General features: G+C 40.6%; 1 protein-coding gene across 7 annotated transcripts in view; it reads right to left on the reverse strand.

The window, feature by feature from the left end:
* Positions 1-9,754: 9,754 nt before the first annotated feature.
* P4HA1 (prolyl 4-hydroxylase subunit alpha 1) overlaps positions 9,755-19,228 on the reverse strand; it is a 74,410-nt gene continuing 64,936 nt past the window's right edge. For 4 of the 7 annotated variants that reach the window (XM_056799497.1, XM_056799503.1, XM_056799513.1 and 1 more), the window contains exons 10-15: positions 17,807-17,906; positions 16,348-16,401; positions 13,737-13,802; positions 12,757-12,825; positions 12,140-12,236; positions 9,755-10,813 (exon numbers count right to left, since the gene is read on the reverse strand). In XM_056799497.1, the coding sequence (XP_056655475.1) occupies positions 10,743-10,813; positions 12,140-12,236; positions 12,757-12,825; positions 13,737-13,802; positions 16,348-16,401; positions 17,807-17,906 (457 nt within the window). In that variant the 3' untranslated portion in view covers positions 9,755-10,742. Of the gene's footprint in view, positions 10,814-12,139; positions 12,237-12,756; positions 12,826-13,736; positions 13,803-16,347; positions 16,402-16,457; positions 16,508-17,802; positions 17,907-19,228 lie in introns of all 7 variants that reach the window. The other 3 variants (XM_056799514.1, XM_056799509.1, XM_056799505.1) reach the window with 1 other exon arrangement.

Consider the following 19,228-nt stretch of genomic DNA (forward strand, 5'->3'; position numbering starts at 1 on the left):
AGAAGCCAGGACTAGATCATTTCTAATATCCCTTCAAACTCTAAATCCAAGAATGCTTTCATTTTTATTTGCAGTCCTTCCAAATGTCACTTGATTTTAAAATATAGCATTAGTGTGAAATTCCATTTAATGAACTTGGAGATCATTGGCAGCCAGACTGTTGTGTAGCTCCATTTTCAGACAGCAATTGAGCCACATACTCAGGCAGACACAGACAAGGTGACCTCTTGTTCCTATGTCACCCTTGGCTGATTTGATGAAAAGGTCTTATATAAAAGAGCTCTGGGAGACTTTATCCAACTGATTGTAATTCAGCACCCCAGGAGATTCACAACTGCCAAAGGCTACTTGACATCACTGTTCGAGGTCATTTGTATATGCTCAAAGGGAAATCACATCTCAGGTACCAGCAAGCAATCATGTCATCCCCCTCTTCCTCTCAGCGGAAAACCATGGCTCAAACCCTCCCTCCCCTCAAATTGAGGCTTTCCACTAATTGCTCCCTCTTCTTTTCTCCTTCCTCCATCATATCTCACATCATTCAGATGTTTTCCCCCACTATCTTCACCTTCGCTTCTCAGATGGGGCAAACCCCTCTATGAGTACCCATCTACTCCAAGAGATAATCTTTGCCCCATTGTCCCTACTCTCTCACTAATCTTCAATCTTGCCTCATCTACTGGCTGTTTCTCTTCTGCCTGGAAATATGCCCCTATCCTCCCATCCTTCATGTGACCCAATCATCCCTGATGGTCATCATCTCAGGTCTCCCTTCCTTTTCTTGTCTAAACTCCTGGAGAAAGCCTTCTACAATTCCTGTCTCCACTTCCACTCCTCTTATACTCTACTAAACCTCCTATGGTTTGGCTTCTGGCTTCACTATTCTTTTTTCTCCAGTGATCTCTTAATTGCAAGATCTAATGACCTTTCCTAAATCCTCATCTTTCTTGACATCTCTGCAGCCTTTGACACTGCTGATCACTTTTTTCTCCTTGATACACTCACTCTCTTCTCTAGTTCTTCATGACAATACTCTCTCCTGGTTCTCCTCCTACCTATCCAACCTCTTCAAGTTTCTTGGCTGGATTTTCATCGGATAATATTCAATAATAGTGGGTATCCCCTAAATCTGTGTCCTGGGCCTGCTCCTCCTTATATACTATATCACTTGATGATCTCATCAGCTCCCATAGATTCAATTTCCATCTCTTTATTCAGGACTCTTAGATCTATTTATCCAGCCCTAACCTCTCTCCAATCTTCTTGCATTTTCAACTCCCTATTAGACATTTCAAACTAGATGTCCCACAGACATCTTATACCCAGCATATCAAAAAAATATATATATACATATATATATCTCCCCTCAAACTCACAAACTTCCCAGGTACTGGCAAGGACACTACCATCCTTCAAATCTCCCAGGCTTTCAATGTCAGTATTATTCTTGACTTCTTTCTTACTCACACATGCCACAGATACAATCTGTTGCCAAGTATTATAGTTTCTACCTTCCTAACATCTCCTTGACCCAACTGCCATCCTAGTGCCACACAAATGATACCCCTGCCCCCCACAAATAGGGGCATTGAAACATTTTTTGAAATGTGCTAAAGAGCCTAGAACTAAGTTCAGAAACAAATGGGTAGGCCAATTTTGGAAGTAGAATTTATTAAGTATTTTTAAAAATTAAGCAGTATAAGATAGAATCATAGTTTCAGAAACAATCCTCTTTGTGTTCTGCTGAATAAATACAAATTTTGTGTTTCCTCTCAAAAAGGAAAAGATTTTAATGAAAAAATATTTAGCCTCCTGAATGGCCCTTGAGGGTTACATATGTAAAAGGGAATTCTTTGTTCTCACTGAGTTTACACTTGTAAAACGGAATCCTTTATTCCCTTTGTGTATTTTGAGTTAACACTTTGTTTAACAATAACTTAAGTAGGGGGCAGCTGGGTAGTTCAGTGGATTGAGAACCAGGCCTAGAGACTGGGAGGTCCTAGGTTCAAATTTGGCCTTAGCCACTTCCTAGCTGTGTGACCCTGGGCAAGTCACTTGACCCCCATTGCCTAGCCCTTACCACTCTTCTGCCTTGGAGCCAATACACAGTATTGACTCCAAGACGGAAGGTAAGGGTTTAAAATAAAAAAATAAAACAATAACTTAAGTACTCCTACATAGTACCTCACAAGATTGTGAAGATGGGATTAACTCTCCTTTGTCTACTTTTGAATTGAATCAACAAAAGTTTGAACTCCCTACTAGGTAGAGGAGCTCTCCACCCTTTCAACTCAATCAGCCAGGAAATGAAAATTCATAACTTAGTCAGCCAGGAATCTGTGCACTCTTTTGATGAGTATTCACCTCTCCAGAAGGTGAGAAGTGATTTCCACAAACACTGACCCCTGGGCAGTGCTGGGCAATTTGGAAGCTGTGATTGGTCCTTGTGAAAAGAAGTCACTATAAAAAGCCCTGAATTTCTGGGGTTAAAAGAGTTGACTTCAAGAAGGAGGTCAGCTTCAAGAAGAAGGTCAGCTCAAGGAAGAAAGTCAGCCTCAGAAATTACCTTCAGCTCAAGTCATCATCTTGACCTACCTCCTGGAGGGAACTTAGGTGAGTGGATAGCTGGCTTTCCCTTCCTCTCTTCTGGAGAGAGTTTGATTCAGGTTGAAGGTCAGCAAGTCCTGGCTGAGTCAAGCACTGGAGCATTATAGCATTATTTTGTTAGATAGGCTAATGTTTTCTCTACCCTTTTGTATTTCTCTGCTTTCACCCTTTCCACCTTTTTTGTAAATAAAAGCCATTAGTCATTTCAACTTTGAGCAATATTACTTTGAATTGGCAACTATCATTTTTATTTATAATCTTCATATTTTTTAGTCAAACCATTAAAATTTAATTCTTACATGTAGAACATATGACTTTCAGGCCAGCTCTTAGAATGCTTATGAAGGTCTTCAGTTCCCTCTCTCCACCTCCATCCTATCTCATCTCACTGCCAATAACACTATCACACTGCAGACAAAATTTCCAAGATGAATTATGTTGTTTCATGGACTTATGGAGCTTAGTAATAGATGAGTTTAAAAATCTAGTCATAGAATCAAGGATTTTGAGTTAGAAGAAGGATCTTGGAAATTCTCTCCTAAACTCAACCATTTTAGAAATGAAGAAACTGAGAACCCAAGAGTTTAAGTGACTTGACCAATATAAAGACAGTGTCAAAGTCATAATTTCAATTTCAGGTCCTGATTCGAAGCATCTAAGAAGCTGCCAAACAAGTAATAGAACTATATTTCAGAATCCTGCTGGGAAGTGGGGAAGAGGATAAAGAGATGCTGAACAAAGCCCTGGGAAACTAAGAAACTCAACTTTTCATGATCAAAAAAATGTTATAGAATAGAATCTTAGGATGGGAAAAGATTTCAAAGTTCTAATCCAACTTCTCACTCAATGCAAAAATCACTTCTACATCCCCCAAACTCTTTGTTTGAATATTTCCTTGGAAGAAGAGATCATTACCTCCTCCAGCAACTTATTCTACCATTAAACAGCTCATTGTTTGAAAGTTCTTCCTGAGTCTGAGACTTACAGAGGTGACAGTGGTCATCAAAGGGCAAACAAACCTCTGATTCACATCAAGAAAAGGGAGTCTATCGAATATAATGGACTTCTCTATTAGTAGCAATGCAATGATCCAGAACAATTTGGAGGGATTTATGTGAAAGAACACTATCCACATTCAGAGGAAAAACTGTGGGAATAGAAACACAGAAGAAAAACAACTGCTTGACCACATGGGTCAATGGAGATATGATTGGGAATATAGACTCTAAATGATCACCCTAGTGCAAACATCAATAATATGGAAATAGGTTTTGATCAAGAACCCATGTAAAACCCAGTGGAATTGCACGTCAGCTATGGGAGGGGGTAAGGGAAGGTGAGGGAAAGAACATGATTCATGTAACCAGGGAAAAATATTCTAAATTGATTAATTAAATAAACATTTCAAAATTTAAAAAAAAAAAGAAAAAGAAAGGGGTTGTCTAAGCTTCTCCCAATATCTCATCTCACTTGTTTCCATCTTGTAAGAAATCTGGACTAGAGCTAACAAGCATGCAGCCCATGAACCCATTTCCCTTATAAACTTCCTGGTATCACTAGAATCACATTGAAATATACTTGGGAAATATTCAACAAAAGTAAAAATATGATAAGATGTAACGTTAATATGTGATTTTCTAAGTCAGTAAGCTCCACAGAAATCTTTGTGTACAGTTTAGTGACTCCTTTTCTTATTTAACATCTCTGGCCGAGATCATGAGACCCATTTTGGGAAGAGGGGAAGAGTTTTTCAATTCAATAAATATTGAATACCAACTATTTTTTTAAACCCTTCCCTTCCATCTTAGAATCAAAAGTAAGTACTGGTTCTGTAATATTTAAAATTATGATTATGAGGCTGATAGTAGCTTAACTTTATTAAATCAAAATAGTATCAGTAAAGAGAGGGAAAGATAGGAAAGAGGTAGAGAGGTATATAGTTTACTAATCTATTGGCCGCCATGATGGATTGAAGCCAAACTGGGATAGGGTCCCTCAAGCCTCCATGCTCCACCCAGAAGACCCCCAAAGACCTCCTGATCTCCACTTATAAGCTGTTTTCTCTACCCACTAGCTCTCACACATACCATCTCAGGAACCAACCATAGTTTCTTAATTTGCCTGGGCCGCCCAGGGGAGCAGTACCTGTGGAATCCGTTTCCCATCTCATTGGTTCCTTGGTTCTTTAACTTCCTTTCTCTAAGGGCTTGTCTACATCTAAATCTAATCAGTGGTCTTTGACCTCTAAGTCACTAAGAGATGACATTAAACAAAGTGACATAATGGAGATTCTCTTCCAATAGTTCCAAGGCAGAATGGTAAAGGGTAGGCTACTAGGATTAAGTGACTTGACCAGGGTCGTGGTTAGGAAGTGTCTGGGGCCATATTTGAACCCAGGACCTCCTGTCTTTAGGCCTGACTCTCACTCCATTGAGCCACCTAGCTGGCCCAATACCAGCTCTAACAAGAAGAATACAAAAGAGGAATACAGTGTGACAGAGTGCCATAGAGACAACTGATTCGAAATCAGAATTTTTCTTCTGATAAAAGGCCAAGTGGTGTATGTTTTATTCAAGAGGTGAAGAGGTGAATTCAGTTTGGCACCATGAAAGATAAACATGGAAAGAGAGACTGGAACCTTTAGGCTTTGCCTAAGTCATTTTCTCTGCAGAAGCAAACCACAACCCCACTTCATCATTCTACCCTTAGAGACTGGCTCACATCTTTGTCACGATCTTCCATAGGAGAGCCACCCAACAGCCCAAAGCCTCCCTCTGGCTCTTTGAATGATGCAGGGATATTATTTTTGTGTTAGCATGGATCACCCATTATCTTTGATTTACAGTACTTGAGCAGCTCACTTTTTTTTTTGCATGTCCTTATATAACAAATTTTCCTTCTTATGTTTTAAGCTTCTCCTCCCTACACTCACACCAAAGCTCTGATCTCAGGATCATGCAGGTTTAATTATTTAAAATGGATCATCTTGATTAGAAAATATTTCCAAATGCTATCCACATCTAGAGAAAGAACTGTGGGAGCAGAAATGCAGAAGAAAACATATGATTTATCACTTGTTTATTTGAGCATAGGATTTGGGGTTTTTGTCTGATAAGATTGTTCTCTTACAAAAATGAATATGGAAACAGGTTTTGACTGATAATCCACATAAAATCCAGTGGAATTGCTCTTCAACTCTGGGAGGGGGGAGGGAAAAGAGGGGGGAAAGAACATGAATCACATAACCATGGAAAATTTTGGTGGAAATTTGTCACTGAAATAAAGGGGAAAAAAAAGAAAATATTTCCAACCGTGGCCAAGGCTTTCCAGTGATGGTCAGAGGAAGGACTATGTGAAGTCTTAATATCCTGTTATCCAGAAAGTAGACATCAATCAAATATAAACAATGTATGGAAACTAATTAGCCATCAACCACATGGCTCTAGTTACATCACTCAACAAGCAAGTCAAAGGCTGAAATCTTTTTCATGAGGTACAATTGGCAAGCTGGAGTAACTTGACTCAACACTATGAAAAGTTTGAGCATGCTGGGAAGACAGAAGGTGAGAACTTTAGATGTGCTATTTCTTCTCTGAATAAGTGTTGTGACTGATAACTGGTTGGAAGTACTAAAATTTTAGGAGCTGCCATTTTGTTTGATTAATGCAAAAGATGAAAGTTTTAAAAATTCATAGTATTTATTTAAAAATTCATAGTAAGAAGATACATAATTTTAATGCTATCATAAGGATAACACACATCCCATTTATTAGTACAACAACCAGTAATAAAAAAACAATATAGGGGCTAACTAAATGGCTCAGTGGATAGAGGGCAAGACCCACAGATGGGAGGTCCTGGGTTCAAATTTGACCTCAGACACTTCCTAGCTATGTGATCATAGGCAAATCACTTGACTCCCATTATCTAGCCCTTATTGCTCTTCTGCCTTGGAACCAAAACACAGTATTAATTCTAAGGGTTATTTTTTTTTAACCAACATGACAATAGTTTTAAATGAAAGTAATTTTTGAGCCTGAACATATGATGACTGTCAGCTCCTTGAGTGCAGGGACTATGTGTTAAAAGAGCTCTTGGTAGCCCCTTCTACCACCCATTATATTGCCTTGCACATAGAGGACTTTTGCTAAGTATCTATTCAATTGGTAGGGCTAACCCATTAAGTTAATGAATGAATGTTTCCTCTTTCAGGAAGTTCCTCAAAGAACACTTATCTTTATTTGGATTTAGGATTGATCCAAAAATGGAGAACTGGCTAAGCATATTGTTTTCTGCCTAGCCAAAGAGGATAATGTCCAGTAGCTGGCCCTTTGATACCGACAAATCCCTCCTTTCCACTATGTAGTGCTGTAGACAATGACTAAGTCACTTGTCATGAGTGCGGGGTAGATAGTAGGCCAAAAAAAAAAAGGCAGCCCAGTGTAGTGGAAAAAACACTTTCTTTGGAGGCTAATGACCAGAGATTGGACTTCTGCTTAGACCCTGGCCAAGCCATTAAGCTTTCTCAATGAATTGGGTTTCCTCCTTCATAAAAAGGGGAAAAGCTGGCTTCCAGGGTTATAAGGATCAGGAGAACAATTTATAATGATAAATGTGATTCTAAGCTTTGTAACTTGGCTAGAGAAATTGAAGGTGGGACCTGAGCAAGGGGCTGGACAGGGAGAATGGAGAAATAACCTTCATCTATGAAGAAGAAGAAGAATTTTCACTTTCAGGGGGGAAAAGGAGATTCAAAATTCTTTTTGGGGAGAAAAAGGCAACAGATCTATACAACACACACACACACAAAGGCTAATCCCTTCAGCCTTGGAGTACATACACAGCAAACAAGAACTCCGACCCTCTATATATATCAAGGCTAACAGATATGATCGAGATGGCTGTAACTGGAATTCCATATAAATTCAAAGTACCCAGAAATCCTCATTGACTAATGTTCTCTTCAAAGCATGCTTTACACAAATAAGGGTAGCTACAGGCAGCTCTAGTATCAGGATGTAAAACACATGGCCATGGCCATTTATCCTTGTGGGGGGTAACACGATCAGACTATGGTTCCCTTCTGAGATTTGAGCCCTGAAAGAATATTGGCTCCTCTGGAGTTACTGAAAGGTGGGAAGGACTTTGCCCTTAACTGCCATTTTGCTATTTCTCAGAGGTTTCAATCCCAAGGAAAACCAATAATTAGGAGAATGTAACTTTTTTTTTTAAATTTCAGTGATTAGGCTCAAGTGGAACATCTTTAGTACAGTTTTAGGGACAAAATTCCTAAGATAAACACTGATTGTATCCTATCAAGAACTTCCCAAATCAGAGTAGCTAGAAGGCTCAGTAGATAGAGAGCCTGGCCTGAAGTCATCAGTTTCTGGATTAAAATCTGACCTCAGATACTTTCCAGCTGTGTGACCCTGGGCAAGTCACTTCACCCCAACTGTCTAGCCCTTACCACCCTTCCTTAGATTCTAAGACAAAAAGTAAGGATTTAAAAAAACAAACTTCCCAAATCAATGTTTTTACATTTTAGTAGAATAGTACTCAAGCATTTCTAAAGCTCCACAAATAATGTATGTAACTCCAAGAGAGTGTGGAGGACCTTCAGGGACTTTATTTTAAACTCAATTTTTACTTTTTGAAAAATTAACCAAATGGGAAGGTCAATCATCTCCCAGTCATCAGTCAGATTTCACAGAAAGCTGCTGCATTCACACAGACATGGAGCTCTAAACTTTGCAATCCATCAAACAAAGTTAAGAAAGAACAAAGCAGAGAAAATGGCTTATTTAGGGTAGGGAGCTAAGAAACATAGACATGGAGCTGGGATGATATGCAAGGCCATGAGCAGAGAATGAATCTAGTTTATGTATTGTTGAAAGCTGGTCATCCAAACAATGTCCAATTTCAGTTGGTCTCTGATGATTCTATTTTTAAATATGCTATTCCCCAGAACTCTTATCTAATCGACATGGTAGTCTTAGTTAATCAAAATAAATAAAGGGAAAGAGATGAGTCATCATATTACTTCTTGCCCTGAGTTTATAAGATCAAGATTTGCTTTTAATGTTTCCCTGTATAATTGGGTTCATCTACATTATAAGTTCTTTTAGGGCAGGTTCCTTGTTTTCTCTTCAGATTTCCCCCCAAACCCAGCAGTGTTTTGTACAAAATAAAAGTAGCCTTTTATTTCTGTTGAATGTTTAATCAAAGCTTTGGGGTTCTTTCCCCAATCAGGTCATTTTGGCGAGTCCCTGGGAGCAGGAGGCTGCCATCGTACCTCAAGAGAGGGCAAAGATGTGGGTGTAATGGTACCCATATGGTTTTTTTCTATTTTAAAAAATGTAGTAGTCTATGATTCTGAGCACATCACTTAACCTCTTAGTGCTATAGACAACTCTGTGCGAGAGGTGCCAGCCTGTACTGGTAGATGGTTTCCACACCTGGGAGTTTCTTCAACCCATGAAATCACAGAAGTAATCTCTGTCCTGTGTGGTTAGATAATTGTGGAAACCTAATGAAGTGTATTAATTGGGCCTTATCTTTATTTTCTAGCAACATATAAAAATATTCTAATTCATCTAATTTATGCCAAGGCTTTTTGGGAGATTAATAATTTCTTAGAATTGGGCTCAAATGAATGCCATTTTTAGAGCTTTTCATCTTTTCTTCACCAAATCTTTGGGCTATAATTATTCAGAGAAGAATGTGGTTGATATTGAAAAAATTAACTTGCTTTTTGCTCTTCATTTATCCATTTAAATAAACTGAGTTTTTTCTCTTTCTTTCCTTCCCTCCCTTCCTTTCTCTCCCCCACTCCTTTTCCCTCTCACCCTAGATATTCAAATAGAAACAAAATGAGACTTAAATATAACATTTCATGAATTACAATGACTGTGACCTCTTCTCCCCACCCTTGGAAATAATACAGATGTCAAACACCAAAATAAAATTGGAGCATGGGTTCATCACGTCCATTGTTATTTTGTTTGGCTAAAGATCTACTGCTGAAATATCTATGTTTGATATTAAGAGGCCACCCCATGCCCTATGCCATGGAGATCCCAGAAATGTGAAAGAAGATCGTATCTTCTCTGACACGCATTGAAACAAAAGAAACACACAAAACCAGCAATATTTTAAAAAAAGGTTTAAGATATAAATAATAGGTCATTGTCACAAAACATTTCAGAATTGAAAAAGCAAACAATTTGGCTTTTCAGGAATAAAAAGCGTTCAATGCTTGTAATTTTACCTCCTTATTAAAGGTCTTGAACATGAACTTTCCAGTCTCCTAAGGCACACTTGTTGATTCAAAATGCTAATGTCGCCATCCTGCTTTGGCAGGAATAATTGGCAATGCATTAACACTAAGATATGTGAAAAGCAGCAACTGTATGGTCACAATTATTCAAGAAAATGGGAGAAATGACAAAGTCTTGGGATTTTAGGAAAAGCCAATACTTATGAGGTGACTTGGCAATCCTGCTAAAGTACTTTGGGTATCAACAATCTGAACGGTGAGACTTTTATCTGAAGTCAAATGCACTTGTGAGGTTGGCGAGAGAAGACGGGGATGGCTGATGTGTCAGAATCTTATTCTGCTGAGGGCAGGAAAGCTCACCGCAGGTCCGCATCGATGTGGGACAAACTGCACACGGTACCAAGTAAAAGGACAAGAGACGGGGTTAGGTGAACATGATCGGCATGCCCAAAGAAGCTGCTCTCAAAATTCAGATTGTCCATGCTTAATTCACCATTCACAGATTGGAACACAGTGACCTCCCCACACTAGACCTCTTTGAAAGTCAAGCCCTTCCCCAGAGCCTATCGTGCAACGGTCTTGTTACCTTCTTATGGATGACCCTGACTTGTTATCATTCATCTTGTGCAATCCTAAGGTTTTCTATATGCACAATGGGTATTAATTCATATTATGTGAAAAAGCAAAAACAAAACAAAAAAGGAGGCGATTGTCCACAGATGAAACACGGGATGAGGTTCAAGACTGAATCTGTAGTGGAGTGTTGTTAGTCAATTGTAAACGGCTAAATTTGGAAAAGTGTACTATACAATACACATATCAAAGGACAGGAAAGAGGAGGGAACGGACAAAGTCTGTATCATTCCAACTCTGACAAGGTGCATGGTCTTCGGAATTCCTGTCCACGTTCGTGAATCCATTTATTGGATACTGTAAGGGAAAAAGAAGTGGAGTTATTTCTTCTTCACCTTTCTCCCTTTCTCAAACTCCCTAAGCCTCATGTTTCTCTGAAGAACAATATGGGGGAGCGTGAGGAGCACCAGACGGGGAGACCTTAAGTTCCAGCTCCTGATGTCCAAATGGCCTGCTGCTGGGTGACTCGTGGCAAGACACGGGACTTCCCTGGGCCTCAGGATCATCATCTGAAAAACTTAACCAGAGCCGGCTTTTAACTTTGGTGGGTGTCATGGACCTCTATCCGGTGGATGGTGAAGTCTATCCGCAGTTCTCTTCTCAGAAGCAAGTAAGTATAATAAAATATGTAAGCTCACCCCCCCCCCCCAAATCACATTGAAACTCAATGACCAAACCAGTAAAACAAACAACAAATGGATATATCCTGGGTTAAGAACTCCTAAAAGGGACAGGGAGGTGGTTCAGTAGATTGAGTGCCAGCCCTAGAAATAGGAGGTCCTGGGTTCAAATCTAACATCAGACACTTCCTGGCTGGGTAACCCTGGGCAAGTCACTTGACCCTCATTGCCTAGCCCTTGCTCTTACTGATCTTCTGCCTTGGAACCAATACATGGTACTGATTCTAAGACAGAGGTGAAGGTTAAAAAAAGCTTACAAAAAACCCTTAAGTAAGGACTATTTCTGAGCCTCCTCTAAGTGCCAAATCCTATTATTCTTGTGAACCGGCCTCTAAGAGATCAATTATTAATTAGAAAAATGATATGAGCTAAAATTAAGAAATCAGAGCCTGCCTAAGAATTTCTAAAATCGGATCAGCTGTTAAGAACATAAAGGAAAACTGGAGAAAGTTGCTGGATATTTGGCTTGTTTCCGCGCCTGGCGATGAACGCCTCTGTGATCCCCAAAGCACACACGAATGGAAGGTGCCCGTGAGGAGCTAGCTCCCAAGGGCTCCCTTAGCTATCTACTTCCTGTCCACTTGGTGAGCGGGCTTGCTATTTGCCTGGTCCGTCAGTTAGCCATCTCTCCAGTGACTTGATCTCTTTGCCTATCCATCTCCTTATTCATTTATAGGCAAGATGCCGTGTTACGCTTCAAATATGGGAGACAAGAAAACCCAAAGACGCCACGCCACCCCACGCCACGCAGAGGTCCAGAAGGGATCCGGAGTCCCTTCTTCTTCTCGGAGGACATCCGTCCCCGGGTGGTATCACGCAGGGCGCTGACGCCACCACGTGCCTCCCTGCCTCCGGCCAGTCTCCTCCCCGGGGCTTCCCACCAACCAGGACCTCACAGGGCTGGTCCCCAAAGGGGGAAGCCCAGGAGGCTGAAGCGCCTTACCCCATTTGTTTCCAACTAGCACCGGACAAGCCGCGTGCCTCGTACTGTAGTCGCCTTCTCCGCTTGCGAATAGATTATACCAGAACACTGCCGTTCCCTGGGAAACGGGAGGGAAAAGGTCAACTTCCTGTAGCACACAAGTCAGGCTATCCTGCCCTCCCGCTCCCTCCCCCCCCCCCCCCCCCCCCCCCCCCCCCCCCCCCCCGCTCTGCCCAAGCACCTCCCGGTTGTGCTCCATCCTCAGGACTTGAAAATCCTCAACTTGGAGGAAGTGCAGAGGATGAGAAGGGGTGCGGGTGGGGGAATGGCCACAGAGCAGCCGCAGGGCTGAAAACCTCACCGCTTTTGGCTTTTTTTCGGGGGGGTGGGTCCTGGAGGGGCACCCAATCTCCAAAATACTGCCCTCGCCCACCACCCTCTGGATCCCAAATGGGCCTCCTCATTCAGGCCGTGCCAATTTAACCCAAAGCCCCCAGCCATCTCTCCATGCGCCCCCCTTCCCCCCCACACACACACGCAGGCACGCACAAGCAATGGCATGCTTTTAAACCGCGCAGCTCTTTGGCTGGACCACAAATGCGAGGCATCATCCCCCTTGAGTCTAAAATCCAGTTTACCTTCTTGGGCCAAACACTGGCTCCTACTTCCGGAAAGACGGTAGCTCCCCCTGCTGACACATCGCTCATCTACAAAAGACCCCCAAACCAGAAAGGAATCGGCTAGGATCCCACAAGTGACCCAGCAAACCCCCGGAGCCCCCAAAGGCGCAGGCTTCCTCTACACTGGTGTGGCTGTCCGAGCTGTGCCAACGGAGGAGGGAGCCCAATTCGCCTCCGTTACCTGCTTTCTTCTGAGAAGAGAGCCAGAAACTCAAGCTAAACAGGACGTGCCCCGCATGTCATCTTGCCCTGAGATAACTCCCCTGTTTCACATGCATGACAGGCTTTGGAATATTTCGAATTTTGCTGCTGGCTCGGGTATACTCAGTGTAACTGCACTGAAGACGCACAGTGGGAAATAAAGCATGTGCGTCTACTCCATTCTTGGGAGAACTTTGAAACGAGGATGTTGAGTCAATTTGTTTTAGTAAGAGTAATGCAGCCACCGTATAGGCTGCTAGTAGCACAGTGGACAGTGCTGGTTTTGTGGTCTCAAAGACTCGGGTTCAAATCATGCCCTTGGCACGTACTTAGCTGTATGACCCTGGGCATGTCACCTCATCTTTCGGACTCAGTTTCATCATCTGTAAACCAGGGACAAGGAGAACACCTGCTACCTAGGATTGTTGTGAGGATCAAGTGACATGATATAGGCAAAGTGCTTTGCGAACTAACATGCTATATAAATGCGGGATATATAATAGCATTATTGTCCAGGATAAGCAAAAGAGATATAAAACTAAAAGCTACTGAAAGACTTAACTACGGTATTCCACAACCTATGAGACTGTCAATTCACTGGCTATGTCAAAAACAGATGAAATACTGCCTAAAATAATATAGAAACACTTGTCCTGCTGAGATTTTTTGTTCTAACACAACTTGGCCCATACCCACTTTCCCAGCTAGAACCAAAATGCTCCAGGTTAGCCACTTACATAGAACAACCACGTAGCAATTCTATTGCCCGTGCCCAGCTCCTTGAAAGCATCTGGCTCATCTTTCTGTGGATAAGGTGGAGAGATTAAATAATGTCAACGGTTATGAAACAATGGCAAATGATCAAACACAGGCTGGAGTTTATGCCAAACTATCAAGGAGTTTCCTTTGTATAATTGGTGCTTTCCTCATAATATATGATTGACATTTGGAAAATATGCCATTTTAAGTAACTATGTATGCTAAATGCTTTTTTTTTTTTTACCAAAATACTAACAGAAAAGAAATGAGACTGCCTATCGAGGCTTACTCATTTTGCATCAAATAGAAACAAAACAAAGGAGAGGTCCCAAATCCAATTTCCAAAGTATGAGAGTTTATAGTATATGGAAGTTATTTATTTTTTTCTGAGCAGTGCTCATAAGTGAGGCCTATCATTTTTTTTAAGCTGCCTAGGGATTTATGCTGATTAAAAAGTCCTTAGAAATTCTAAAGGACAAAAGTAACTTCCACAACTGAAGAAATGAATCTTCCTTTGGTGGTTACCAAAAGACACTTCAGGGGAAGTACAAATAGGTCACACCCTGGGATGTTCTGTAGGCTAAAAAGTTCAAGGTACTTTCTTCCATGAGGTCTATCCAAGGGCAAATTTTCAGGAAATTAAGTTACTTGGTATTATCTTTCATTTTGGATGGCTAACATTTTAATCTTCCTAAGGGCAAATGTAATTTAAATCTACTTTTAGAGAGTACAGTCAATTCATGTTAGGGCTTAAATCATATATTCACATATAAAATGAGTCCTTTTTAGCCAGCTAAAATATAAGGACTGAAAAATGTATTTTTGCTGGCTCAAACAGACTCAGAATCGAGGAATTTTGCTTAAACCACTGAAGGAAGGGTTGTACGCCACAATGGTTGATGCAATTCTTTTTACAAAGTCCTCACTGTTTTTAAATATTAAGAGTCTAAAAAAGTTAATTGAAATATTTGGCACAACAGGACAAGACGTGCTATTTCTCATAATTTTGTGTGATTAATCAGAGACTTAGTATCAAGACAAACAATGTAGCAGCCAAAAACATAATGTAATCTTAAATTCTATTACTAGGATAATAAGGGAGGTGATAGTCCTGCTGTACTCTATCCTAGTCAAACCCCATATGGAAAAATATTCAGCTTGCCATCTTCCTAAAATATGGCACCCCAAGCTGAACCACATCCAGAAGGTGAGAAAGAGGCCAATTGATCAAAACTATGACATAGAACAATGAGTCAGAGGAACTGTAGATGTTTAGTCTAGAAGAGAGACAACTTAAAGGAACCATGGTCTTTATCTTCAAGTATTTATCGGCTATGTGGCATAAAAAATAGACTCACTAATTAAAAAGAGATAGAAAGAAGGCAGGCAGATTTAGGCTCAAAAGAAAATCCTCCCTAACAACTGAAAATATTCACAACAGAAGGGTTAGCTGATCTTGGCAGCTCCATTTGTAGAATTTAATTAGATAATGCCTGCCAATCTCAAAAATTCTTTGACCCCTAATTTTACAACTGGGTAATAATGCTGGAGTTTAAAATGATTTTTGCCTTGGAAGAAAGAAGGGGACAATATTTGTGTAGTAAATTTCAGCATAAATTTTTTGAACGATGGAGAAATTTCTATTTCATGACAATGCTGTAAATAAACACTTTCTCCCTCCCTACATTAACTAGACTATGAGGCAATGATAAAAACATTTGCTACTTATGAAACAGGAACTAATTTCATTGCTGGGACCAAAAGAACAAGCCTCATCTTTACTAGTTTACTTATTATTTTTCGTTTCTCCATGACCAAGAGATATGCTCCTGTTCTTCATTCACATAGAAATTAATTTCACTTATATGGATTTTAGACAATTTCAGAAGCTGATTCATGCAATTAACATGTGTGTGTATTTGTCTCTACCATAACCAAGAATACAAGTGTTTCTCATCCTACTGATTCCCAACAAAACACATTTACATAACTGTTAGTAGAGCATCAAGAGACCATATTAGTGTCCACCTTATATTAATGCACAGACACCCCAAATCACCAGAATTCAGTAGTGTTATTTTAGTAACATAGCTCCAATGTGTAAGTCAAAAAAACAATGTTTTTGTCAAGACAGATTTGAGTTTAGTTAAAAGCACAATAAACTCCAGGAAATCCAAGCAACTGGAAAGCAAGGGACCTCTTTTCTGATACCTTTTTTCCTAATTGAAAGTGACCTTTATATTTTCAATTTAACTTTATTCCAATCAAGTTAGGTCCACTTCACCAGTAACATATCGAAAAAGTTATTTGTGACTTAGAAAGGAACACCACACATCTAACTAGTTGGGGTTTTTTTCCTTAAATATAAAATGCATTACTGTCACAACATTCTTAATTGAACATAACTGATGAGTTAAATGGTGACCCCCTTCATTTATCTGTTCCCCTGGTGGTTTAGTGAGCTTCACTGAAATAATTGAAAAGTGGTAGGCTATGGAATTTTTAAAAACAATAATAGCAAAAGTGTGGGAACCCTGTGTAGAGCCTAAGCTTTAGTGACTTTTTTCACCCCTTCATCTTTTTACTTGCCCGTGCAAAGTCAAAGTGGGGTTCATACTGTCCTCCCACTCCGTAATTTGCCACCTGAAAGAGAGAAACAATGCACATGAAGAACAAACTATACAAATGGCCAAACTTACCCTTCCAAAATCAAAATGAGGCTCGTACTGGCCTCCTACGCCGTAGTTGGCTACCTATGGTGGAATGAGAAGCAACACATCTAAAAGCAGTTACAGTTCCTGGGAAGTCAGGGAGAGAACAGCAACAATTTATCCAGTACTACCTCTGAGCTTTTCATGATTACCTTCAGCTAAAATTTGGGAAAAGCCAATTCTTCCTCAGTGCACCATTCAAAAATAAATGTGGGTGCAATATCACAGCTCAACGTTAAAAGCCAAAGGAAATGTTCAGTTAAGAGCAAGGCTTTTTCCAAAGTCCAAAATGTTGGCAAACCCCCTGACTATTTTTGTTTTTTACTTAAACTAGGTTCTTGTCCTGCCAGTTTTTTTCCCCTTAGGGTAAACAGAGAAGAAGTAAACATGCAGACAATCCTTCCTGCTTGATGCCCCCCCTCCATAGGTCAGTTATAGCTTTCATTATCCTTTCCATCCCCCAAACCCAAGGGAAGGATTGACCTACTAAACAGAGAGGTATTAGCTAGTGGTTCCTGTCAAGATCAGAGTAGGGAAAAAAAGAATGAAAAACTAAAAATAAGGGCCTCAGATTTTCTAAGGATATTTTCCCCCTTAATTTAAGCTCCTCTGCTTCGACTCTGTAGATACATTATTCCTTTCTTCTCAAAGGCCTTTATTATATATACTGTAAGCACAGAGCAAGTCTTAACAAAATATTAGAAAGGCAAGGTTGGGAGGAAACTAAGGGCTCAGAGGATTGAGAGCCAAGCCTAGAGACAGGAGGACCTGAGTTCAAATTTGTTCTCAGATAGCTGAGTGACCCTGGGCAAGTCATTTAACCCCCATTGCCTAGCCCTTACTGCTCTTCTGCCTTGGAACCAATCCATAATATAATATTGATTCTAAGATGAAAAAGACAAGTGCTTTGGTCCAATGAATATATTAAAAGGTAGAGATCAGTAACCTTGTAAATTCCCCTATAGTGAAGCTCTTTCACCTACTGGTTGGAGGTTGTATACCAAATGATGTCAAAATGACAGGTCAGATCAGTTTTTAAATGTAGCATGGGGAAATGAACAAGATAGAGCCCATTGCCAGGCCTGGAGATGGGAGGTCCTGGGTTTAAATCTGGTCTCAGACACTTCCCAGCTGTGTGACCCTGGGAATGTCACTTAACTCCACTTGCTCAGCCCTTACTGCTGTGCTGAAATTTAGTATATAGAAACTAAGACTGAAGGAAAGGGTTTAAAAAAAAAAAAAGGAAGGAGCTCTTTAGGAATGGCCAAGATGAAAGGTCCTTTAAGAGGCATGCCATGGCCCAGGGTAGGGAGTTCATTTTTGACTGGGTAACCTACCTGGAGCTCTTCAGCTGTGGAAACATCAAGTCCCGTTAGGTCCTGTATTCTCATGTTAATTCGGGACACCACAGGGTCTTCATAACCAGACAGCCAGGCACTAAAACCAAAGCCGAAACCAGCGTTAGCAGCCCTAGCCCAACACCTGACCTACTCATGAATGCTTGTAAGTTGGAAAATCAAAAAACTCGGAGGTATCCGTATTCCAATTAGCCAATGACGTTACTCGATTCCCGTCCCTCCCCCCTCCTTTTAGTTCTAGACATAGCTCCTCTGAAGTCACAGGCTGATGCACCCCCCACCCCCCACCCCCGCAGGGAGGGCATGGCAGCGATGTGAAAGGCTTCACACACAAGACCAAGCAAAAACGGAGTTAGCTGCTGTCCAAGCCCAGCCTGGGTAAGTTTGGAGAGACTCGCCACCAAGGTGGCCACAGGACAATTGATTTTTCAATGACAGAAACGCTCCAAAAGGAGGCAGTAGGTTACAGAAGGGTTGTGATCTAGGCCAGTGGATTTGCTCTTTTAAAATGCCAACACACAAAAAAGGAGAGCCTTGTCATCTTTCTGTCTGTAGTCTAGCTATACTCTCATCATGGGGCCAGTAAGAAGTGAGTACTGAACGTATGCTTTCTCAACCCATCATTCATTTTACAAGAGTGCAGGGTTTCATCATGTTCTTTAGATGGAGTAGTGAGAAAAGGAGAATTACTCTGAGTCTTTAAGTAAAAAAATACCACAAGAACTTCTCCTTTCTCTTCCCAATTTATATCATTTAAATCCTTAAAAAAGCTCTACAGGTAAATATACTACCCTATTTCTAATCAAACATTATGTTACATGAGATCATAAATTAAGAGTTTTTCACTATTTTCAAAGATTAAAATTGATCTTAAATCAACATTACTCTTCAGATGTCCTAAGAAGAAATACTGGTACAAAATTAAAATCCTAAGTAACAGTTCCATAGGCTTCACTAATATGTAAAGAGATTACAAGATTTAACAAAGGATTCAAAGCCAAGAGTTTAAAATATAGATAGTTCTTGCTTTACATAAATTTGCATTATGCAAATTTAATTTAAAGAATGCTGAAAAAAGCCATATCCAAAAAAAACACCTCTGTTAATTTTCCTAGACAGTACAATGATCTCAGACCCTGTACCTGGGCCTCCCCAAACCCACAAAAAGAAAATACAAAAACCTCCTCTAAGAGAAAGCAGAAGAATGGACAAAAAAAAAACACCACCCTTTGTCCATCTTCTCCCGTCTGTGTCCATTCCAGCCCCTATGTGTCTGCCCCTCACGTGTTCTCCCTCTCAGTTCCAGGAAGGCCCCTGGCTGGCCCTTGCCCCCTCCATGTTCCTCCTCCTGTCCCTAGCTCTCACCTGTCCTTCCGGTTTCCTTCCTTCCCTTCCCCAAGG

The sequence above is a fragment of the Monodelphis domestica genome, chromosome 1, assembly GCF_027887165.1.
Source record: "Monodelphis domestica isolate mMonDom1 chromosome 1, mMonDom1.pri, whole genome shotgun sequence".
NCBI classification, from domain to species: Eukaryota; Metazoa; Chordata; class Mammalia; order Didelphimorphia; family Didelphidae; genus Monodelphis; species Monodelphis domestica.